This window comes from Cyrtonyx montezumae, unplaced genomic scaffold (genome assembly GCF_038088225.1).
Source record: "Cyrtonyx montezumae isolate F1298 unplaced genomic scaffold, pur_monq_1.0 scaffold_15, whole genome shotgun sequence".
Lineage (NCBI taxonomy): Eukaryota > Metazoa > Chordata > Aves > Galliformes > Odontophoridae > Cyrtonyx > Cyrtonyx montezumae.
The window spans coordinates 3,553,894-3,578,915 of NW_027071881.1; the positions used below are offsets into that span (position 1 = coordinate 3,553,894).

At 42.7% G+C, this 25,022-nt stretch overlaps 1 protein-coding gene across 1 annotated transcript; it reads right to left on the reverse strand.

The window, feature by feature from the left end:
• Positions 1 to 740: 740 nt before the first annotated feature.
• Positions 741 to 24,721, reverse strand: LOC136045691 (protein spinster homolog 3-like). Its single transcript, XM_065731753.1, has 11 exons — positions 24,369 to 24,721; positions 21,686 to 21,751; positions 21,115 to 21,251; positions 20,506 to 20,657; positions 19,582 to 19,648; positions 18,778 to 18,968; positions 16,845 to 16,997; positions 14,153 to 14,342; positions 9,529 to 9,594; positions 4,741 to 4,839; positions 741 to 1,876 (listed from the first exon to the last, which is right to left on the reverse strand). The coding sequence occupies exons 1-11, from the start codon at positions 24,574 to 24,576 to the stop codon at positions 1,709 to 1,711; spliced, it is 1,497 nt and encodes a 498-aa protein (XP_065587825.1). The 5' UTR covers positions 24,577 to 24,721; the 3' UTR covers positions 741 to 1,708.
• Positions 24,722 to 25,022: the final 301 nt, after the last annotated feature.

Here is a 25,022-nt window from a genome sequence, read left to right on the forward strand (position 1 = left end):
TGGCCACATTATCTGTGTCATATTTGGCACTTTGCATAATATTACAACCGTAGATACCACGACCAATCTCTTATGCACTTTAGAGATAAGACTTCAAATGGAGTTATATTTAAGTGATGTTACAGCTACCACTGTTCAGTCATGTGAGGAGATACTCAAAGCTTGAGGATACGCTGAGAAGCTTCAAAGGATTTTAGGGGATTATGGACCATTAACATATTAAATTGTTGTGGTTTAACCCGGGGGGACGCAGCACCATGCAGCCATGCACACATTCCCCACCATCCAGTCAGGGACAAAACTGAAAAAGGTGAAAGTGCGAGAGCTCATGGGTTGAGATGAGGACAGCTGAATAAAGTGATCACAGTGCAGTTGCTCACGGCCAGCCAGATGATGCTGTGGCCAGCTCCCCCAGGTCCTCTTGTTCCACGTGATGTCACGTTTCCTGGTCAGCCTGGGTCTGCTGCTCTGCCTGTGATCCCTTCCAGCTTCTCGCTCACCTCCAGCTCACTCGCTGGCAAAGCAGCACAGGATGCTGAGAAGTCCTTGGGTAGTTACTCTGTGCTGCTCAACTAAAACATCGCTGTTATCAATGCTACTTTCACACTAAATCCAGAACACAGCACCACACCAGCTACTGCAAGGAGCACTCATTCCAACCCAGCCAAAGCCAGGATGTGCATACAGGTCGGCCACGGCCCTCCTCTCTTGAGCCTGACAGTGGCTTTGACAATCTGCTTCTCTCAGTCATTCAGATAAATGAAAACAGCTCTTGTTCTACTTTTCCCAAATCCTATAGACTAATCTCCACCTGCTGAGGAATTGTGGACCACCTCTCCTAATTTTCACAAGACATTCTGCCTGAAATTCCTTCGTCTTGGTGAGGCTAACAGTCATTCCTGCAACAGCTCTACACCTTCCGGAGCTCCACAGCTCCATAGAATGCTTGTGCCTGTTCTGCAGATTGAGGAAGGGTTGCCATATGCCAGTTCAGTAGCAATGTTTTACTCATAGTCAGAAGCATCCAAGAAGTCAGTATGCAGGACTTTCTGCCATATGGAGAAATAGGAATTTGGCCTTTTCTCTAGCTGTATCTCATTAGGCAAAAAAGAAAGAAAAAGAGGACTTTATTTTTTTCTTCTCTGCAAATCTTGGCCTGGAGCTCATCTTCACTTGAAAGGCAGCACTGATTTGTGGTACTTAGGGAACCAAGTCAGAGCAGAAGGAAGCTGCAAGGATGTAGGTGATTAAGGACAGGGTCCTGTCCAGTTCAACAGATTTTATTTAAGTTTTTTTACACTTTGAATGTGGTTTCTTTCCAGGGAGGGGCAGAAGTATTAGGGAAAGCTTGTTATGGTTCTACTAGGCTGCACAGACCTGAGTGGAGCAAGAAGCACACCTTCCATGAAGGCTTCAGGGGTGCATTATCTGCTGTAAAGCTCTTCTATTACTTCATGTTCTGTAGATTTTGAAGGGGTCAGGAACAGCACTGCTGTGATCTTTGTGTGTTTTGTGAAGTCTGTTTTGCTCTGTATGGGAGATTTGTTTACTCTGAGGCTCTGCTGGTATTTTGCTTTTTTTATTTATAGAAACTATTGTACCATTACCACAGTACATAAATTTGTGTTTTAGCATTACAGAGTCAGTATTGTGGCTAGGATACATCAGAAAAATATTCACATACAGGTTTAAAGGATACACAGAAACATCAAAGCTGCTCTGCTTCCTTACGATCTTCCTCAATGTAGAAAGATGTCAGGAGGAAAAACCCCCCTCCAAAGACACCGACAAAAACACAGATGATGAAGCTGTACTGCAGGCTCCAGAAACTCCACTGGGATGAGGGATCTTTCTTGGCTTGAATAGCATTGGAGATCTAGGGAGTGAACAACGCTGCCATCAGTCTGGGATAAAACCATGCTGCCCTCATGATTTAAGCAGACCCTTCGCATTGTGGTCCTTGAGTAGATTGAAGCTGAGCAGGTAGAGATAAAAACCTGCTACTATTTTGGCTTGTGCAACCCAGTGTCCAGTGCACCTGCACTGCACTGCTGATCAGCTCCCATTTGGTTAAGGGATCTCATGGTTTCTGTAGTTTTAGTGCCTTGAGTCACAAGAATAAGAGATACTGCTACCAGTATTTCTCATGACTGGTAAACATTAACTCACGCTACCATTTCCTAGCCCATCTCCAGATAGCCTGCACAGGACAGATGTTTGGCAATTACTTCAATCATTTCTTGATGTCAATGGTTAACGTTATCCATCCTTAATCAGCAGCAAATGAATAGAAACAGAATTGGCACCAATACAGCCATGAGAAGCAAGAGCCATTAAAAAGGAAAGAGCTAGAAATTGATTTTGGAGACAAGAGAGGAATCTGGTTTGGAGCCAAAAGTCATTTAAGGAGTCATGGAGTGATACTGTGAGGAACTGGGAAGAAGATATCAGGCAGCTGCTTTTTTTCACTGTCTTAAAGATGAGTTTGTAAAAGCTAAAACGAATTTTATTTTTGTAGACAGAAAAGCCACTTTCAAGAAACCTACAAGGTTCAGTTTTTAACCAAGGAACTTCAAAACTCTTCTTAGCACAAACAAAAAGATGAATGTTGAATGCAGCCCTTTCTATTCCCACATATATGTTTGGTTATTGCAATATTCTACGTGACTGGAAATACATTATTACGAGACTCTTCAGCCTTTGGTGTGTCTAATATGATTATGAATGACATTTTAAGGAGATAAGAGCAAGATCAGCTCTAAATGGGCACCTAGGGACTTCAGCAAAGAAAACAGCAAAAATACAAACCCACTGTGTTTAATTTAAAAATGCTCAGTAAGAAAATCTCTGGAGTGCAAAGGGAAGAAAACCAAAAAAAGACTATTCATTGACTCTCCAGACAATTTGTGAGCTAAAGCGTTAGTTGAAGTAGGTTAGCAAACAATAGCAAGATCTGAAAACAGAAGATTCAGTGTTTAATCAGCAGCAGACATGGCAGTGTTGGTGTACTGGTGCACAGAAGCCTTCCAGAGCACAGTGTGGTACTCTGCTTAGGACCCCACGTGGATATACAACAGTCCTATTGCTGGATTTATCATCTCTGTTCTTTGCAAACTTGCAAGGTTACATGAGGATATACTACGACAAACTTTTTTCATCTCACACTTCTCAATTGGCTGCTATTTAAGGCTGCTGCATGCCAGGTACTGCATAAAAGTGTTCTGTGCACAGTTACTAGCAGGATGCAGCAGCACATTCAGCAGGAAGCCTCAGTGCTGCCTGTGCCTCCAAGCTGGCAAAGAACAGTGAGTAAGAAATAAATACAAACATTTTCATCTCTCAGGCAGGAAGTGTAAAGCAGTAAAATAGTCAAATAGTGGAGAGCACACAAGGGGTATCTCAGTTTTTAAGATACCTCCCATTGTTGTGTATTATTTTAGCCATTCGTGGTGCCACTGGGATGTTGGCTGTCTTGTTTGAATATGGACAAATCAGTGCTTGGGCATGGCTTTCATAATACACTCCAACGAGAAGAAAGATCTCTTCAATTGCCAGAAGAAGTGAGCTGCAGCAGAGTGAGGGAGGACTGTCTCTTCTACTGGGCAGATCACATGGTTAGGATTCCTGCTTTCCCCAGGTGAGGACAAGGGAGATCTGGCTGGCTGGACCAGCTCGCTCACACATGTGGCTCTAACTATATCACCATTGGCATGTGACAAAGAAAGAAGTGATATTCCTGAAGTGAACTTCTTAAAATAACTTCCATATAAACAAAACTTAAAAAACAACAATACAATCATCCATCAAACACTCCCTCTCCCATGTCCATTAAAGCAGAAAAATCAACGTAGGTGTGCAGAATCACTGTACACCTTATATCAAAAATAATGAGGAAGGGAACAACGCTGACAGATATCATCCACTGGAACTAAAATAAATGATCTACAATATAAAATCAGCACTAGGCTGCTTTGTGAAGAACCATGTAAGATTCAGGTGCTTGTAGGAAGGGCAAGGAAAGCAGTTCTCAGATGATATGGGAATTGAAGGTTAAGGTCATGTGAAACCAGAGCTTGGAACATCAGGTAATATCAGAAGGCCATCATCGAGGTTACTCTTGTTTTGATTTTCAAGAGAATATTGACTAATTCTAAGATTTCAGTGCTAAGAATTTGAACTGATAGTTTTAGGTTTCAATACACAAAAGAGCATTTGATGTTTTTCTCAGCTGACACATGGACGTGGCCCTGAGGGACGTGGTATTGTGGTGGACGCGTAGCAGGGTCTGAATGGTTGCACTCAATGATCTTAAAGGTCTTTTTCAACCTAAATGATCCTATGGTTCTATGGTTAATTCACATGAAACTTTTCAGTAACTTAGCAAAAAAGGCTTAGATGCAACACCCAGACAGTGCCTTTGCAAAAATGTATGTCTTCAAAATTGATGAATTTTTCAATTCAAAATCAAAACGAATTTCTACACCCTGCAGGAAACAACTCACACCTACAGACATAGCATTATAGGGTATGTACCTGCAGTGTCACAGCACCAGAAGTTGCATTCCCCTTAAAAACATTTACAAAAATGTCCCTCTGAATTGCAGTGTCACTCTTGGCCAACACCTTGATTAATTGCTAAGCTTCGGATCAGGAAGTGCCTCGACTTCCGAGTGTGTCTGTATTTCAGCTTCCGAAAGACTTACCCTAAAGAAAACCCAGATCAGCAGAAGATTCACTTACCGTCCCGATGAGGTACGGGCTGCCTGCGTCCCCCAGCAAGTGGCTCACCAAAATCTGCAGGGCAATGGCTGTAGACTGGCGCCGTGGTGTCACGACATACTGAAATGAAACAGCACCCACAAGAGAACGGATATTAACAGAGTGCACCTGACGAACGGCCAGCTACACGTGTCTGTGTGTGTTATGTGTATCAGGGATACTCATCCCCACAGGGATGGATGTACTCATTTTTTTAGTATTTCATATTTAGGCACTGTTTACAGCTTTGGAGACAGAGAGGTTATTGTGAGGAAAACTGCATGCTTTGTTCAGGAAGAAAGTAAACAGAAGAGGGAATGACAACAGAATTATTACTCCCTTTCTCTATCCTTAGACTGGCAGCGATTTGTACAGACTCACTCAGCCATGCAACTAACAAAACTGCAGACAGCAACCCTTACAGAGCTACTGATGTACCAGTAAGGAGATTCAGCAACGAAACTTCTCCTGACACCGTACCAGCAGGCCTGGCCTGGCCGGGGAAACCGTGGTGCTAGAAGTGGGTGCCACGTCTGTGAGGGATGTCAGCTGAGACCCTGCAACCGTGTGCAGGCTCAGGCAGGGGACACGACCTGCCCCCCACGAGGCAGGTCAATGACAGACTGCTCATTCCTGGATAGCACCTGAGATGCAGCCACTTCCATAACTGTACCTCCAAGTGATTGTGCTTCTGAATGCACGGGGCTTAAACACAGTTTGAAGAAGATGTGGCACATGTCCAGAGCAATGGATCACACAGATTGCAGCTATTCTTTCAACTGAAGTATAGTCATTTGGGGGTAATAGGGGCTTTATGTCTGTGCTCCTGAAGAAAACAAACTGTGCTTGAAGAAATACAGTGTGATTCTACATAATTTGTTTGTGTCTCTGTCTGTAATGCATTTATATTATTACATGGTTAAGGGAAAAGCATTCACAGAATGAGACAGAGGCAATTTTAAACTTTTATGTGTCTGTTTTTTCCGACCACCTGCTCATACTGCAGACAAAAAGCTTAATATCCTCTCTTCCTCTACTTGTGCTTTTCTTGCAAATTTATCTGAGCATCACTTAAGGTGTCTCAAACAATCACTAATGGGGTGATTTTACCAAGAGACAAACGCAAGGTATGGAAGCTATTGCAGCTTTATAGCTGCCTTCAAGGAAGCACTGACATGCATGACAACAAGTTGGGAATAGAAGAAAAAGAGATTCTGCTCTCACATTTAACTTAGAGCTTTATTATCACTCTCTATGTAAAGAGACCTCAGAATATTAAAGAAATATTCTCTTATCACTAAGATATAGCTATATCACAACAGCAGCATCAGTGTCTTATCTTCACAGTGGATGTAAAGAATTGCATTAATGGAAATTAAAACTAGAGGGGAAGGAAGTGACATTGTCCAAAACACCAAGATTAGTTATTCCTGTGGGAACAAAAGAAAATAATTCAGATAAGCAAACCAGAGTAGAAAACTCTGGGCTTAAGGAGCAGACCTTGCTGTTCTACACTGGAGAGTTTCTGTTCTTGGCTCTCTGAGGATATCATATCATCTGCCCAACTCGGTTTTCATTCTGCTGATAATGAGAATTGAGAAATGCAAATCAAATATTGTTATGTCCTTAACGTATTCTGGGCATTGCAGGCACTGGAGAATATCAATGCTCTTTCCCTCTCCGTGTGTCCTGCACCACATCCTTATAGCATGCACTTAGCACCTCAAATCTGCAACTTTGAGACACGTGGAACCAAAGTCTAAGGAGAAAAACCGACGACAAAGACAGGAGCTTCCCGTCGTTCCCAGGCTCACACGAACTGCCTGTGCTGTTATTCAGGTTCTTCTACAAAATGGAAGTGCTGTGCAAAAGCTCAAACCGCTGTCAGCTTCACTAGGAAAAGAAGAAACTGATCACTACCACATACATGGACCTCAGAGTAACCCGTCCAGAGTAACCCTCAGCACTGCAGGTGGTGCCCGACGCTGTCATCCGTCCCCCAGGAGGTGGCAGGCCGGGTGCCCGGACGGATGAGCAGAGTGCACACAGATGCAATTTGCCCCATCGTGCCGTCCCTGCAGATTTTAGAGTATGTGACAGAGCTGTCAGCTAAAAAAGCAGATGGAAGAGACAGGCTGATAAACGCTCCTATACCTCCCAGGGCACTTCTAAACAAAGACAGGAACATGTTGGTAACCTTCCCAAGTCGAAATTAGCTCCCAGCTTCAGCAGCTCCTTTGCTTTTAGCTGCCAAAAGCCCAAAATGCTGAGTACCAGTACCTCACAGGCAGTAAAGAAATCCTGCATAAGGGACTCGCTGTGACAGTCCCAGTTAGCCCGAGCCGGGCAGCCTGCTCATCCTGACTGCGGCGTGCAGGAGGTACTGTTGTGCTTACAGCTGAACAAGGGGCACAGAGGCTGCTACGTGCGATGCATCTTGACATGTTCCACCAAGGAGGAAAGTATCAGTCACTCAACATCTTCCTTTGTCTTCTGCTCCAAGGGTCGCAGGATAAATAAATTCCTAGCTGCACTGCCTGCCAGGCAGTGTCACATAGGGAAGAGGAAAAGTAATTTTCATGGCAAAATATGAACATGCATTAGCAAATCCAGCCACAATATCAGAAATTCTACCAGATCACACAGGAAACATTCCAAAAAGAAAAAAAAAAAAAAAAAAAGAGTTCCTATTCCTAATTAGGGAATCCTTCAGTCAGTGTAATAGCAGTAATACACTGAAATGTGGATTTTCAGCAGGATGAAACAGAAATCCCAGATATGACTACCACTGAATGAGCAGCCATCCACAATGGCAGCTAAATTCCATCTTCTTTTTTTCTCTGACAAAACAATTACTAACATTTAGAATTCAGCAGATCCAAGCAAAGCACAGTCATGGTTGTGTTCAGTACCTCTGCTCTCAGGGAAGCACTCAGGCAGAGCTCTGCTCTCCACCTTCCCACTGCTTGCCTGCCAATGCTGTATTGCTCAAACCTAAACCAAAAACTGTCTAAAATAAATAACAAATAAAGTGTGTCAGTCACATGGGAGAATAGAGCTTCCTCCTCTCCTCAGTTTACATGGATGGAGGATATGGCAATGACACTCAAATGGATTTTGTGCAGGCTGTAATAGGAAGCAGTATTCCCTAAGCAAGTTCAGACTGAGCAGCTCCCTGCAGGCTTTGCAGCTTGAGAGCAGCACTCACTCGTGCTTACTTTCAAACCCTGCATCAACAGCACTGAACTCAGCAATGCCATCTTCCTCTTCAACAATGGCAGAGGAGAGAAATAAAACATAAATGTAAAAGTTCAAATAAGAATACAATGAGAGACTCAAAAAACCTTTCAGTGGAGGCACAAGTGATGCAAGAGGTTTAGCAACTGCCACAGCACTTGGCTGCTGGTAAAAAGCAGTGCCTACAGAGTAATGATGTAGAAACAAACACATTTCATTTTGAAGCTGTGCCAGTTTTGCTGCACCTGTTTGCTGCTTCAAAGCTACGCCTCTTGTCTCAAAGAGAAATGGTGTATGACCATTCTCTGGGAGTCAGAGGAGCACCGAACCCTCTGTGTGCTTGAAGCACACAGCCAGGTCACTAATGCTGACTGCAACTTTTATCTTCTTATCAGAATTTCAGGCTGCACAGAACTGACGTGGAGAGCAGTGAAGGAGTAACTTGAGAACAGAACATGACAGTCAATATCAGCAGTGCTTTGTTGAATAACCACGAAATATTGGTTGTTTTATTCATTCATCTCCATCAGAATGGAAAGAAAGACTCCTCATGCTATGAAGTCTGAGGATAAGCAGGCTCGTGTCATCAAGGCAGGGTCCATTCAGCCGAAGCAGAGTTCTGCAGTGCTTTGTGGCCTGATCCTTCCGTGCTCTGTGTTTGGCTACACGCTTTTACATCCTTACTTTACAACAAAACCTGTAATAAAAATAATTCTGTTGCTGCTCATCTTTTTCACTGCTCCTTTAGGCAGCTGTAAGGAATGCCCATCTAGGTGTATACTCTGAGCAACTAAGGCCAAAGTGACAGCAGCCTCAGTAGCAAATTTTCAGTTCCTGTGGCAGCAAGAAATGATGGCAACCTTGTGGACAACCATTTTCCTCATGAACCATAGGCTGCAAGTTTTCCTTACTGTCCTAAATTCTTGTGACATGTTACTGTGCATAACGGCATGCTGTGCTACACATTAATGCATTCACTGGGGTTCTTATTGCATGAAAGATTTATTGTGACAGTGGAATTGCTTTAGCAATCTGCAAATAGACTCGAACTCTCTTGAAATGAGACTATTACATAAAAAAGGAGATGCTGATGTGACCCTTGCTTGGGCTGTCTTCAAGATTTCTCGTAATTAGCCTGAGGGTGGGAAACTCAAAGATTTCTATTGTGTTTTGCCCTCATCTTCATGTCTTCTCTAACAAGTCCTGAGAGCTTTAAACGATTTCTCTACTTTGTCTTCTATTAATACCAACTTCATCAGCATTTTTCCAGCACTACACCTCTAGGAACAACCTCTCTCTCCAGCAGCATCCTGCTTGAAGGGTTTGGGTTTCAGTCACAACCTCTGTGCTGCAGCACTGTGGTCCCTCAAAAGAACATGCTAAGAAATAGAAAGTCCAGATCTCATTTGTGCTGCAGTACTGCACACTTAGAACTATTCTAAGCTCTGGACTTCACCCGCACTCTATTCTGGAGTGAGGGAACTTGCCGATAGTTCAGAGAATGAAAGAAGATTGACTAGCACAAGCACTTACCAACAGTATGTCTGTCACAACAGCCCAGTTGACAGATAAAAATAGTTCTCCAAATGCAATAAAAATCTGCAGAAAAGAAGAAAGCAGTGACTATACAGATCCACAGTGACTACACAGACACACTGCACTGACACTGCACGCCCCACTGTCACACCTTAGCATGAAGATGAAGGCAGTCTCATCAGCTGTGCCTATCTAGATGAGTTGCTGTGCATACCTATCTCTTCTTAAATTAAACATCTGCTCTGTCTATGCTTACAAACACTATGTTCATGTTAAATGTGGGAAAAGGTACCTAGGAAGGTGTGTGAGTTGCTTTGGGTCGCTAATACTCAGCAAAAGAGCCAAAAGAGGAAATATAGAAGCACTCTCATTAATAAATTGTAATGAACTGCTGAGCCCAAGAGGAGGGAGGCAAAAGCTTGTGAAGGGAATCCTGCAGCACAGGGTTTAAAAGAGTTCAAAGATCTCCTTTTACACAGGTTTCCAAATGAAACCAGCTGAATATCCCTGTGCCAGTGGAAGTACTGTGAAAGACTCCTTCAGAGAGGTAACTTCTGAAGCAAAATAGACTCCTATGGTCAGGCAGCCTCCGAGTCTTGGTGCCCTAAGGGAATTCCATAATTCACCACAGATGGAGACCCAGCCATCAGGAAAAAGGGGAAGGGCCCCAGCTGTTCTTACACCTGTCTTCAAAACGATTAACCCACTCAGCCAGACCTAGTCATGGATTTGAACAGGCTCTACAGACTAATCAATATTTGAAGAAAACATTAAAGCTATGCTATAAAGATGGAGCTCTTCTAGAAGGCACACTGCACATGAGGCACAGGCCTCAGAGTCAGATAGCACCTAGAAAATAAACTTTGAGAGCTTTGGGCCAAATGCAAAATGAGATGTGCTGGTAGTGTGGTTAGCAGTATCACACAGCTCTCCTCATTGCCAAGCTGCTCAGAAGTAAGGACCAACAAGGTCAAACCTTGCCATCCACCACAAAATATCAGCCCTTCACCGTCTGATCTCCAGCTGATGCTCTCCAATCTCTCTTAGAAGGTCTAAAATTCATCAAGGACCTTCCTTTCCTTTTTTCCACTGACTTGAAATGTGCTGTTGGTTAGAGTCACAGCCTATAAGTGATCAAAGCAGTGCTCATGAGGAAATCACAGACTAATGCAGAAGTTTTATTGCTGTACAATGATAACAGCGTGAGCTTACGTAAGTTCTGTTGGTCGTGCTATAGCTAATGGGAGATATGGGAGGTCAAAGGGAAACAGGGAGGAAACAAAGAACAAAGAGTTGTACTGAAATCCCAGCTGACACTCTAGATATCACAGGTTGCAAACAAAACATAAGGTTCTGAAGTCTCCGTCTGTTCCTCAATACCATTGATGGAGTAGAGGACTGCCTGCCCTCACACACCCAACAATGGTTTGCTCAATCCCCTTAATTCTCCATCTCCTTTATATATTTAGTACTTATAGAGTTGTTTCATGTTTTCCTTTTTCTTCATGATTTTTCAAGTTATGCCTACATCGAGAAAAGAGTGGAAAATTTATCTTCAGGAAACGAGTTATGTTCTTAACACAGGGTTTGAAGGAATGGGAATTAATGAAAAGCTATGCATGATAAGAGGATGTGATACTTAGCAGCTAAGACCTCATTCTACAGAGAGTAATTATTTCACATGGAATTGTGTTAATGATTGAGACGCAGCTTTGCTTGCTTTTCTTCTCTCTCCTAATGTTTACTGTGGAATGCAGTTTCAGGGCATCAGTAAAAAAAAATGAGAAAACAATAAATCACTCTACACATATCAAAGTATTCTGTCCAAAATCAATATCAATTTTATACTTTCTCATGCAGAATAAATGCAGTGTGGTTGAAGAGCTGGCATTCTCATCCATCCAGCTGTAAAACAACTGAAATCTATACATATGAGGAAGTTGTACAGTTTTTTATCTCTAAAACAGGTGAAGATCCCCTGGAAGGAAGAAGTGCTTATGAAGGCAGGAAAGCAATGCTTTATTTAAAGCATATCCATGGTTCTACAGACTCTCAACACTCCTCATACTGTCTCAAGTTCTTCTTTTAAATTAATATAGAAAAAGTTTCCAATACATTTATGCAATCAGTTTTGTGACATCTCCATTCTAACCTTATTATTGCTGTGACCTTTCTAGCACCCCCAACTTTTTGAGAGACTGAACACTTGAAGTTGGTCTTCAAAGGATGTAACCAGAGTAAGTTCCCAAATTTTAAGGAGATTTTGCTTCGTAGATGACCATTCAGGAAAAGCCATTATGAAGAGAATTGGATTGCAGTTACCATCAAACACGCATTCTGCTTTTAAACAGACATATGTCTAGACAAAAAGAGGAGTTAGCACAGTTGGACCATATGTTGGTTGGTTCATTCTTTTTCCAGAGCCACACACCACACAGCTGTGTCAGCAACAAGGGCTGCAGTGTCTCCTCCAAAGGCACCTTGCAGGGCAAGTCTGTGTCCTCATATAGCAGCACCATTAGAGCTAAGTCCCTTTAAATTAAAGTTCCCCAGCACCAAATAGGGTCCAGAGTTCCCAGATGCAGGGTTCAGACATGACTTTCCAAAGCACCTGCTGCACTGCAGACAGCACATTTGTTACCTTTTGGAAAAAGATGTTGACAGCACCTCCTCTGTGATGACAAAGCCAAAGAACTTTTGGAATCAAGAGCTGTGTGTCCAGAAAGGGAGAAATCTCATGACACTGCAATTCATCTTCTCCAACAGAGACCTGGGATTCCTGTCATATGTATTTCTTAACTCGAGAACTCTTGTGCTTTTAAACCTCCATTCCAGCTCTGTCCACAGTGGAGGACACCCATTCATTCCCTTTCATTATCCACTCAAGACATTGGAAGGCACCATATAAAAACTACTACAATTGCAAGCCAGCATGGGTGGGTTTTGGTTTTTTTTTGCCTCAGTAATTTCTGCACTGAAGTGAAGCGATGGAGACAGGTCTGCTAACATCAGAGTGCCTGGACAGACAGCGACTGGAAAGCCAGTTTCCTGACAGAGTCCTACACAAATGGAAGATCTGTTTCATGGGAGCCCTTGGATTAGATGCACCAGCTGGCACGCCACTCCAATTCCCACACCAGTGTGACTCGTGTCAGATCCTGTTTGGGAAGCAAGGAGAGGTAGGGCTGCTGCCAGAGGAGGCACTGGTTAAATACCCATGATGCTAAAAATGTCAGAAGGAAGAGCTGTTTAGATTATGTATGATTTGTTACGTGCTGGCATTACCTAAAGCAACAACATCAAACAAAAGGTAAAATGGCAAAGTCCCTGTCCGTGACCCTGACTGGTCTGCCCATGGGAAGAAACACAAAGAATTCAGTTAGCCACAGCCTGGTTTACAACTCCCTCCCAGATAACAGCAAGAAGATAAAATGCTGATTGCAAGGAGAGAAATATTTTAAACAAACTTTGTTTTACCCATCCTAATAAAGGGTATGGTTTGGAAAAGGGTAATTAGAACTGATGCACTGATTCACTCTTCTAACGCAGACTGGCAAACCAAACACAGCAGTGATTGGGCACTCCACCTTCAGTGGCAAAAGAGAACTGAAGGAGGTGCTCAGGATGGGATGATGTAGCAACCTAAGAGGCAGAAAAGGAAAATGGCTTATTCTTTGGGCATTTATGTCTCTGCTCTTGGATTCAAAAATAATCTTTAATTTCACATTTTGCTTTCTGCACCCACACACGCTGGCTTGCAAATCCTTTGTTTTCAGCCTTTGGTTTAAAGGTGCTTTTCCACAGGAATACATATTCTTGAGGAGTCAAAAGGAAAACCTCTTTGAACAAGTGTTAGAGGCAAAAGAGCTGCAAAACTACCCTGTTGCAGAAAACTGTTGGTTGCTGTAATTAACTTTACTTGGATCTCCTTATTTATGCTAATCACAGTTGGGTGGCTTTGGATTCACCACATTATAGTTAAAATATTTACATTTTTTGAACTATTCCTCATTCATTATAAGTTTGTTTTTCTCTTTACTGAAAACAGAACTTCAGTGATTTATACTTCACGTTGCATTGCCTTTGACTTTGAAGATCAGGTTGTGATTTGGGGCATTGAAAGTGATGGCTAAATTATTCTTAGCAAGAACTCTGTGTATTGTACAGTCCCAAGTACACCAATCTCTCAGTATTCAGAGAGCAAAAAGAAACAAGAACACTAAATTAGTAACATAGCATTAAATATTAACATAAGATTGCGACTTCTTTTAACTACACTTTTGCACGTGGACACTCAAGCTTCATGTGGCCAACTGGATGGGCTTACAATCCTCTTTATTAGGCCAAGACTGTACATCCCAAGTTCCAATTTATGATGCTCTGCCCACGTACCCTCTTCAGTGGGCCAAGTAATGCACACTGGGTCTCACAGGCAGTACTGGAGCAACACGCAGTGCTTAGCTAGCAGGCCACTTTGTCCCAGGTACTGAAAACTCTTAATTGTCTGGAGAGCTACAGGAATCCAACAGTAGCAATCCTCCTCCTCCTCCTCCTCCCACTTCTCTACCCCCCCCAGGATTCCAGAACACATCTTCCAAGTAATAGACAGACTGGCACTTACAAAAGTGGAAAGGATGTTCTTCTGGGCCACCATGAGAGCTGTGTAGAGACACAAAGAAGAAACAAACATGCTTGTGGCACAGATCAGAGGATCAGCTTTGTTGTTCATTTTTCTTAGTCTTCTTGCAGCTTCTGCCCCAGCAATGACACCCAAGATTCCTGTCCCAATGGTGATGCCTCCAAATATTAGGCTGGTGACAAAGCAAAGGAAAAGTTAAGTACAGGAAAATTGTATTGTAGAAAGAGTTTGGTGTTCAGTGTCTCATTGTTAGCTTATACCTTCAGCTTCAGGGGAATCTTTAGTTGGCAACTTGAATTTCACTCCACTTGATCTAACCCTCCCACTCTTTCTAAATGGATTTTGTCCCATGCCTAAACTGCAGCTATGTCTGTGCAACAGAGGCTCTGTCCTGTGGAGTGGGTATTTTCCCATTTATAGAGCTGGCATTACACACCCAGCCTCAAGGAAGACTCTTCCCAGGGTGACCTGGCTTGGACATCCAGTGATTCAGAGGAGACAGAGTCATCTTGGTCAGCCTGGGAACCAATTTACTCAGTCATCCTTAAAACAGATGGAATAACTCTGTATCACAATCTGCTGTCTTGTAAAGAGATCCTATCACATAGAATTACATACAGCAAAATTAGAACCCTGTGGCTGAGATGACTCACCTCTCTGACTGGGGGAAACAGCTACCAGTACTCAAAACTGTTCCAAGAACATGGAACAGTTAACCAGTGGGATATCCATGTGGAATTTTCAGAGTGCAGAATTTCAAGTGCCACTCAGATTTTGTATCTGCAAATGCAAATTTGTTCCCCAGGAGCAGCACATTTTTAAGAATATATGCTCAAATAGCTCAGGAGTTTCAGTTTCCAAAGGTCTTCATTATATGCTTTTCTCTCTACCTCAGGTGATCCTAGTGACAAAGCAAGCATCTTGAAACAAGACCAGTGGTGCCACTGGTTATTTAATGCAATAAAAATTCTACAAGAAAAAAAAGTACTGCTGTACTAGATAACAAATTTGAATCACATTTTTACTCCTCCCGTAAATTCTTCAGGATTCTGTATAGCTTGTTAGAGGGAATATAGATTGAACAGGCAGAATAAGTAACGTACAGATTTGTCCAGGAGAGGCAAGCTCCAAGGTGACATTGCTTTATCTAAGCATTCACAGAACTGTGTTTAGAAAATTCATGTGCTGTGGACTGCAGTTGAAATAAACCCACAACTGGAAGAAAAGAGAACAGCCCAAACTAAATCAGAGCACAGTTCAACAGACAGAGAGAAGGAAAGCAAAGAATCCTAATCCTGAGAAAAGGACCCTATGGGATCTTTTAGGGCTTAAGAATGCTCACGTAGCTCTCTGATCTGTTTGAAGATGTCTGCACTAAGACCAGAGCAAGACTTCACAGCACCTATTTATCTACTTTGAAAGGACTGAGACCCAAGTCAGCTGTGCACTGTTTGAATTTGTGCTTCCAGAGAGTCCAAGTGACACAGCTCTATCGTTCATCAAAGCCTGCAGCTGCTGAACAGAGGGGGCAGTGTCCCTCAAATATCCCTGAGCAGATCTGGGAACACGCAGCTCATTCCTCCCAGCACTCCCAGCTACAGGGCTGACATACCTGTTTATATTGGTTTTCTTTCTCTCCCCCTGGAATAGCAGCCTCAAACTAGCCTTGTGCTGCCTCTGGCACTAGCTTACACCAGGGTTATTTTTAATGCATCCTGTAAGATGCAGTACATGAGGTTAAACTATCAAGGGCTCCCTTTTACCTCCCTGAAGACCATGTCTGCTCTAGCAAATTATTGTGGAATAATAATTCAGAGGGTGGATTAGAAGACTTAAGATAAGCTAACACTATCAGCTTAAAAATAAGTATTTAAACAGTTCAGCTTCCTTTTTGCTCTCTACCCTGAATCAAATTCCTAATTCACTCACTTCCTCAGCATTATTAGCTATTAAATAAAGTGCTGGCATCCATGGAAGGACAACTGCATTTCCCATTGAGGTACTCGAGGATGACTTCTCAATGTAACTTCCACTCATTTAAAACTGGACAGTTCCTCTCTGAAATCCATAATGAAAATAGATTCTTCTCCTGTTGTAAACAGCCATCGCCCACCCAGAATTTGAATCCCTATTGGTCTGGACTTTATCTGTAAGCAGACCTCTGCTGGCAATTATGCACAGGAGCAAATTATCTTGATTTGATACAATAATACAATATCAGATCAATTCATCAAGTCTGCTTTGTACTGGGACTCACAAAGATAGCCAACACAGCAGTAGTTTTCAAGCCAGGCTAACAGGAAGGCAACAGGGAAGTTAAAATGCAGGATTTAAACATGCCCAAATGTGTATGTAAGTGGCTTGAGGTACAGAGGCAATTATTAACTGAAGTTTCCTTTCCAGTGCTGCTTCTTTCCCTGTACATGTTCCCATTGCTGCTTCTTTCCATTTACTTAAATAGGGCTGGCAGCATCTTTCCAGTTAAATGAGTGATTATAAACAAACAAATAAATAGGAGAGTCTCAGCACGCCTGGAAGCAGTTCGGCCTAACATTCACACCTCTTTTCCTTCACAAAGTATGCTCAGTCACATCCTTCTGCCTTCGGAAACAAACTGTGATTTAGCACTGTGCAGTGTTTCCCACGTGTATTCAAGCAGCCTTGCACTGCTCACCTGTTGGATGAATTGCATGACTTCTGGGGGCACTGTGGCACAGTGCCGAGGGCAGCCTGGGCCCTGTAAAGGAACACTGGCACCCACAGTCCCAGCGCTCCGGTGACGAAGGCCATGGCAGTCAGACCCAGCGAGGACCAGACAAAACTCCAGCTGGAAGACAAAAGAAATGAGAGCTGTTAGAAAGAATGGGACGTGAGGGTGTGCCCACATCCACCGCCCAGGATGTCGAGCAATACCTGCACGCTCAGATGCCTCACAGTCAAAATTATGACTGCACTCACTTGAAGATATGAATTTTGATGATGCTCTATGCATGAACTTTGACAGCAAAATACTAATTAGTGAAAGCGTGACTTACTGATTTCATGTGAAGTGCCAGTCACGGCCTCTTGTAGATTTTATTGCTAAGTTATTCTAGAACCATTGCTGTGACATTTTTGATAGCAAACCCACAACAGAGAGTGGGCAAGAATTCAGTGGCTCAGCAGTTAAACTGAAGGGTTCTGTGTGCAAGTTTAAATGCCTCGGGATGGATTTCAGCTGTTTGTGCAACCAATACTAAAAGAGCAAATTCTGTGTCTTTCCAGCTGTTGCGTGGCAGTGGTTTGAGCACTCCTCATGGGTGATAAAGTGAACACTGATCTCAGTCTGCACAGAGAGCTGTCAGACAGGAGAAACGATTTAAAAACTGTTTGCATCATGTTGCCTTACTGCCCTGTTTTAGTAGAAAATGAACTTCTTACTGTCCTCTTTCAAGTTAGAAGTTTATAGAAAATCCCCTTTGAAGTCAGGGAGGAGTTGTGAAATCTTCAGGTGAACTAAAAGTGCTGTAAATGATGAGGTGGCTCCCAACAAGAGCATTTCTTAAGATATTAATCTGATTCTACATCTTTTAAAGTGCTCTTGCACTTAATGGAGCACCTACCTGGCTTCTGACAGTACGTGCTTATGCTTTGAGAGTCTGTTCCAAAAGGAAAAGAAAATGAAAATCTGGTTTTATAACATTGCTGGAGGTTGTAAGGCACTTCTCTGCAGAAGAACAACTTGCTGTGTTAGTCTGGCTGCTGAAATGTGGGGAGGTTCCACTTCGGTTCACCTCCGACTGCTGCGGACTCCAAATTGTCATCCAACAAAAGCTCTAATGATTTGCAAATACGATGCAAATCTAATAATCAATTAGAAAACGCTGGCTCCTGCAGAAGAGGAGCGTTCCAAAGAAGGTCTCAGAGGAGCAAGAGGAGCGTCTCTTTAGCTGAGAAGCATTTCACCGAGACGCCAGGGAAGCATCCTGCAGGCGCGGCAGCACAGAGCGGGGTCTGCTGCAGGCGCACAGCGGCACCTGCTGTTCTCCAGCCGGATCCAGCTCTTCCGCGACCTCCGCAGGATTTTCACGATCTGCGGGGTCACAGGAGGGGGAAACCTGCTGCACTCAGTAGTTTGCTCTGTTCTGCACGTCACCTGGTGTTGCGTGGTTACAAGAGGTCATCTTTCAGTCACAGATTGGCTGGTCAAACTAAGTATGCTTTATAAACCGTACTGGGGTCTTGCAGAATCTGACCTTTGAAGGAGGGGCACAGCAAGCTCTCCAATCCCGTATAAACACTGCCTGAGACACACTGATCTAACTTTCCTCGGGCACTAAGAACTACAAATCAAATATAGAACCTGAAGTGAGCACTTGCACCAACCTACCTTACTCTATATGCCTAAGTAAGAGAGAAGGGAGTTGGAACTAGAACTGGATTTAAACAGGAGCACTCTGCCTTTAATCTCTTGCATACTACTCCTCTAAGAATGGAAGAAAGATTTCATCAGAGCAGTTTCAACCACCTTGCATACAGCATGGGGTGCAGAGGAGCTGAGCAGGAATTGAAAGCCATACTTCTAAGAGCAGAATGGGCATTCTGCAGTTGTTGCTAACATCACTTACTTCTTGCCAAGGGATATGACGTCTTGACACCAAGTAGTCTTGGCAGTTCCCTGTGTTCCGTGTTTTTCGGCTGCTATTCGTATAGAGCCATAGATGCTCAGTGCTCTGTGTGCCTCTGTCCTCCTCTGGATCCTGCGAGGGACCAGCAGAATCAGGAGAACCAGTGCTAAGCCTCCCATGCAAGGAGTAATCTGTAGACACAGAGCTGGTTAGATCAAGGATATCAGTTTTTCTTGCAGCAAAAACTCCACTGCAACTCAAACTCAGAGATAGAATTGCATATCAGAGAATTGTAGCTAGGCTCAGAAATCTGTGATTTTGTCTGTAGATCATAACTGTACAGAAGAAGAGTGGATTTTGGTGACATAAGGTGACTTTGGAGGCAGGAAAATAAATCTCCCCTCCCCATCGTAGAGGCACACGTTTGCTTCCTCTGATTTTAGAGGAAAATGGGATGCAAACTACATTGGAGTACTCTGATCACAAATGCAAGGATCAATGATGTAGCCATAAAAGACAACTATCCAACCATTCCAAGTGTGTCCTCAGGTAAGAGGAACATCAGACCTGCCCTGGCTGCAGTACAAGTTCCCCTATGTCTGTTTTCATTCTATGAGAGCCTGGCATAAGCACTCCACTCTTCCATGCGTGAGCAGTTCTATTAAACACCAAATCTGTGACCAGAGAATAAGGGTCCTCTCCACCTCTCACCTCAGCACGCTGAGCACAGGTAATCCAAACCTCAGCCTAAAGCAGGATTGTACAGCGAATGGCCCAGGCCCCGAGTGGACGCGATTAACTCACCCTGAAGGCCCAGTGCCAATCACCTGTGGAGTGAGCCATGCCGGATGCCAGGACGTAACCAAGGCCACTGTAAGAGACAGAAAGGGATCAGTAGGCAGTAATGAACTCCTGCTGGCTGAAACGTGGCTCACCCATTAGGGAGAGCACAGGGAACTATTCTGTCAGAGCTTTCAAAGCAGATGCAACAGAAAAAATGCACATGGCCTCTGCTAGTCTTGCCAATGGGTATTAAGAAGAGAATCTCACCTCCTCAGAGCAGACTTGAGATGGTGGTAATAAGGTCTCAGATTTGCCCTGGAATATACATTCTGTAGAATGACACTGCAAATCCCATCAAACAGCCTGCAAAGTGCTCTGCTATTTGCTCCCCTCTGTGCAAGCCATGTGAAATAAGCCCTACAGGAATTCCTTTTGTTTTAATCTGGATTCTGGGCTCATCCTCAAGTGCCTGCTCTAATAAGGAGCAAGAAACACTTACAAGGCCCTTGTCTACCTCTCCTTCAGACACAGTGTCAATTTAAATAAAAGAGGAAAGTGCCAGTTCCTCCCTAGGACATGCTTAATAGAGAGATACAAAAAATCTGCCAGGTAAAGAAATATTTGAAAACTTCCACTTTCAATTGAATAAATAAATAGCTCACACATATTATTTAGAATTAATTTAACATTTTATTCAAAACTTGTTAACAGGGCTTAGTTTTTCCTTAGTATGTTGATAGAAAAGTGATTTTTTCTTCAAGGTAAATTTAAAAATAAACCTAGTTAGAGCTATTTGGAGATGCTAAGCAAGTGACAAATCCTTTTGTGAGAACCAATGCAGATATGTGTCAAAAACCATCTAATCAGGGTTGAGGGGACATTAAATTGCAGGCCTGCTCAGGCAGAGCTTCAAAAGGCAGGCCAGTTGCTAGCAAGGAAACCAACCTTCCCACTGGAATGCAGATATAGAAGGCAGACAACATCGTGGTCCTTTTGTCCTCGTCAAACCGATCTGCAATGATGGTAGGTGCTACTGTGGAATAACTGGCCGTGCCAATGCCAACCAGTCCTCGTGAAAGGAAGAATATCCAGCAGTGCTGCAGGCAAAGGGCACAGTATGGTCAGGTGTACCAGATGAGAAATGCAGCTGCCTTTTGTATATATCCACATCTCCTGCATCCACACCTGCTTTGCTACATCCCACTGCTGTGCTTTCTACCTTCTGCACTGTAGTGACTTCTTAGAGTGACACCACAGAGATCTTCAGGATATGGTCAATAGAGTGCTCAGGCTTGCTGGCCAATCCAGTACACCCCAGCGTCATCGTTAGCTGGAATTCAGGACAGCATTAAGATTCCATCAGGTGCAGCTACAATGGTACTCCAGTGCCTGTGCTGGACTCCCCCACCCCATAAAATGTTCCAGCACAAAGTCCATTTAGGCCAGGCCTGGGGTGTGAGAGCTCCCTGACAGCTTTTCCAAACATGATCAGAGCAGGACTCTACCAAATCCCACAAGGTGATTTTAGCAGAATCCTCTGAAAAACATACATACTGATTCACTGATGAATGACGTTCCTAATGTTACAGCAGACCAGAAGAAAATACCAGCTGCAAGGATGATTTTCCTGTCATATCGATCACCGAGGTATCCAAAGAAGGGGGCGGCCAGCATGTAACACAAGATGAAAACTAGAAATCCAAGAAGGTACAAAGACAATATTGGTCAAATTGTCCTTACAGTACTCCTCAGCCCTCAGACAAACTCAGTTTATTTTTTAGTGCAGAGGCAGGCAGAGTCTGAAGAAATAAACTCAAAGGGATATTCACATAAAATAAAGGACTATATAAAAATAAATCAGGCACAAACTCCTCAAGTTCTGTATTTCTTACTTAGAAATTCTTTCATCATTTATGGTTCACATGCTGTAGGATTTTTGAAAGTCTGAACCCTAGTCTTCCCTGAAGCAAAGTCTTTTGGGTTTCAGTTTCACATTTTAGACAGCTCGCCCACAAGTAGGAGTGAGCAGTACCACACATGAGAAGGAACTAGAAGAAACTAGAGTGTGTTTTAGGCTCAGAACATACAGGCACAAGGCAAATCCAAGTGTAAGTGATTTTCTTACCTGTTTGCAGTAGGCCTGCAGCCCCGTCACTAAGCTCAAAGTATTTCTGTATATCTAACAGGATCCCTGCAACAGAGTTAAACAATGAATGACAGCAAAGCACACTTTATTCTTTGTGATTCTACTAATTTGCCAACTCCAATACTGATTTCAAGATGGTTTGTTAAGAACTGCAGCACACTGATCTTGCTAGCTTCCGTGTCAACCATTACTGCACCACAAACACAGATACACAAAGTATTAAAATTTATCTCTGTAGATAAAATTAATGATCTTCCACTAAGTAGGTCTTACAAGAGTCAGTTTAGCAGCTATTTCAGTCACGGCTGCTGTGCTTCTTTCTCACAATTAGTTCACAGCATTTAAACACATTACAGTCCAGAGTTAAATGGACACAACGTGGAAAAGAGGCAGACATTTGCAGGCAGGATACTGCTGTCGTCATACAGCCATCCCAAAAATTGCCCAAGGAATCTCAAAATGTTAGGAGCAGTTCAAAGTCCTTCTGTTAAGAATAACCATTAATAGCTTCAATTCATACAATATTCGAATTAATGCTCATGGGATTCTTCAGAATTCAGGTGGCTGCAGTCCTCGTCAGCCCAGAGTGGCACAATCAGCCAGGGAAGTACAGCTGAAATTCGGGGAGTTCTTGTGTTTGGATCGTGGTTCCATGAGCCTTGCAGAAATTAGCTGAGATATGAATATGCATTTTAATTAACAACAGTAACTAGTTGCATCTATTCTTTCCAATTGGTGATTATCAACACATAGAAATGCTGAATTATGAGAACTTCAGTTTTGAGCTAACAGAGTATTCAGTACAAACCACAGCTATTACAACACCTGGTTGGAACCACAGTTTAACTCCAACTAACGTTCATGCTGAGCACCATTAAGATGTTACCCCACCAGATAACTGAAGCAACTGAGCCAACCAGGTACTGGCAAATGCCAAAGCATCAATGTGAGCAGCCTGGAACAGGGTAACAAGAGGGCAGAAGTCTGCATGATCACGATTTTTAGTGAATAGAAGTCTCAATTCCAGCAGACAATTACATGTAAGAGCGTTTTAGCACGTGGAGATTGGTGAAAATTGTCAAATCTTGTGAGGAAACTGAAGAACAAACTTCTCCAGTGCCAGCTGTTTACTTTAAAATAAATATTTGTGCCTCTCCTTCACTTTCTTGTTAACTTATTTTTAACGAGGTATTCCTATGTGTGAACAGCCAAACTCAGCAGTACTGATGTAAGAATTGTGCAGAGCAGATTGCTGTGCAATGAGTGCCCTCCTGGAATCAGAAGCCATGGAGTTAAGTAAAAAGTGTTACAGTGATATACTGTAATTAAAATAGATGTCTGGTATTTCACAGGCCTGAATACAAGCCCCCCCCTCCCTCCCCCTCCCCCTCTGTTCCTGAATATTACATGTCCCTGAAGGTACCCCCACAAAATGAGCTGAGCATGTTAGCTGGTACACAACCTTCACTTCACAGACCTGCTTCAAATGTTAAGCTCTTCACGTGCACAGGAGTCTAAACAATAGTTCAAAGCAAGGAACTTTCATCCCCTCCTGTCCCCCACCCTTCTCCAGTGGAATTTATTTGACAGCTGAATTCATACACTGAACTCTTTTCACTAACTGTCTTGCAATATCATTCAGCGCGCACCCCTGCTTGCTTCCTTCCCTCTTACATGTGTGGTTAACAAATATTCAATAAAAAAAGCTTTAACTCCTAAATTCATGGACCTCTCCATTGTTATGTCTTGAATGTCTTAATGATCTAAGTAGTAACATTAATTAGTTTGTGTGCAAACACATATTAATTCAAGATTTTAAAACACTTATGATTTCCAGGCCATTCAGAGGTAAAATAGAGTAAGCTCACAAGCCTGTCCTCCAGTTTTCAAGTAAGACCCCTTGGAGCTTGATAGGAGAAGAATTTATGAAGAATTTATACCAGCCACAGTTTATATGTGCAGAGAAAAAAAATAAAACACATTTCCCAGTGGTTTAACAGAAGCAATGCTTTGTCGCTCGTGCTTAGGTCAATTAACAAGCAGACCAATTAATAAAAAAGCAAAGAATCATATTTTGGAATTCTTATAAATTTGGTAGGTGATACCCAGGAAAATGGGTCTCCATTCTCTTTGCAGAGTTATATTACACTGTTCATTACAGAAATCATACAAATTCCACCAGCTCAGGAGGAAGTTAATCCTTCCTTTAAGAAACTTGCACGTAATTTTCATACTTTTAATGTGGGGAATGACATTGCTGTTCTTCAGATGAAGGAATGCCACATCTAATGTACCAGAGCTTAAGAAGACACAGTAAGCACACAAGGAAGTATACAGCAGAGATGCTTCTTCAACAAATCTCTGTGAAATCCAGACACAAAAAGTGGACTAGTTGTTCTGTGTGCTAATATTTGTTTATAACAGACAGCTTCGAAATATGAACCTTAAGCATTTAACAGCATTCTATTAACAACTAATAACTAATACATCATTTATTTGTCAAGGGTATTAATTTGAAGTTTCACAGAGTATGAGCTGCAAGCTAGAGCAGATAAGACTGAAAAAACAGAAAGTATACCCTTACAGTGCAGAATATTTGTAACTGAGGAATAAATAGAAATGCTGATTTCCTTTTCCTCAGAAAGAGGAAACAGACTCTTACCCGGTACAATAAACCAATCCATGAAATTGATTAGGTTTGCATAGCATAGCACACCAACTATCAGGTAATCTCTCTTTGCTGGACTGTTCCTTGGCACTGGCAAATGTGGACCTTGTCTCACACGTGCTGCAGTAGCTCCAGAATTCTGCTCCTCAGGAGATGCCCTGGACTGCAAGTCTGTGTTTTCATGTGCAGTAGGGTCCTGCATACTTCCCAGTGCAGAAAGTCACTGTACGCTCTGGTGTTTCCTTTGTGCAAAAGCTACGAGTCAGTTCTGTGCTCAGCTATGAGGAACTTCAGCCACTACAGTCATTTCCGGAGTCAAAGCCCAGCCACTAAAAACTGAAGTGAAATGTTCCTTGCAGCAGGGAGGACTTAAAAAACTTTTAGTCCTGGTTTGTTTTTTTTTTTGTTTGTTTTGTTTTGGTTTTTTTTGCTGAGCTAATGTACTAAAGTGCTTTTCCTTGAAAACTGTGAAGAGCCAACTTAGCCCAAAGCAAAATAATCCCGTGCATCCGAGAAATAAAAGTGCACAAGTTTGTAATGATCTCAGACACATTACATAGCAAAAAAAGTTATTAACAATCTTTGCCAAGGTCTCGGTGAGTTGCTAGAGCTAAAAACAGCCCTTCTACAGAACAGAGAGAAAGGAAA

Excerpts from the sequence above, each read along its gene's own strand:
- LOC136045691 (XM_065731753.1), bottom strand. The coding sequence starts at position 24,576 with ATGCAGGACCCTACTGCACATGAAAACACAGACTTGCAGTCCAGGGCA. Across the intron at positions 19,649-20,505 it reads ATCTGCATTCCAGTGGGAAG|TGGCCTTGGTTACGTCCTGG; the intron begins GTTGGTTTCCTT and ends TGTCTCTTACAG. Across the intron at positions 16,998-18,777 it reads GTCATATCCCTTGGCAAGAA|CTGGAGTTTTGTCTGGTCCT; the intron begins GTAAGTGATGTT and ends TTTGTCTTCCAG.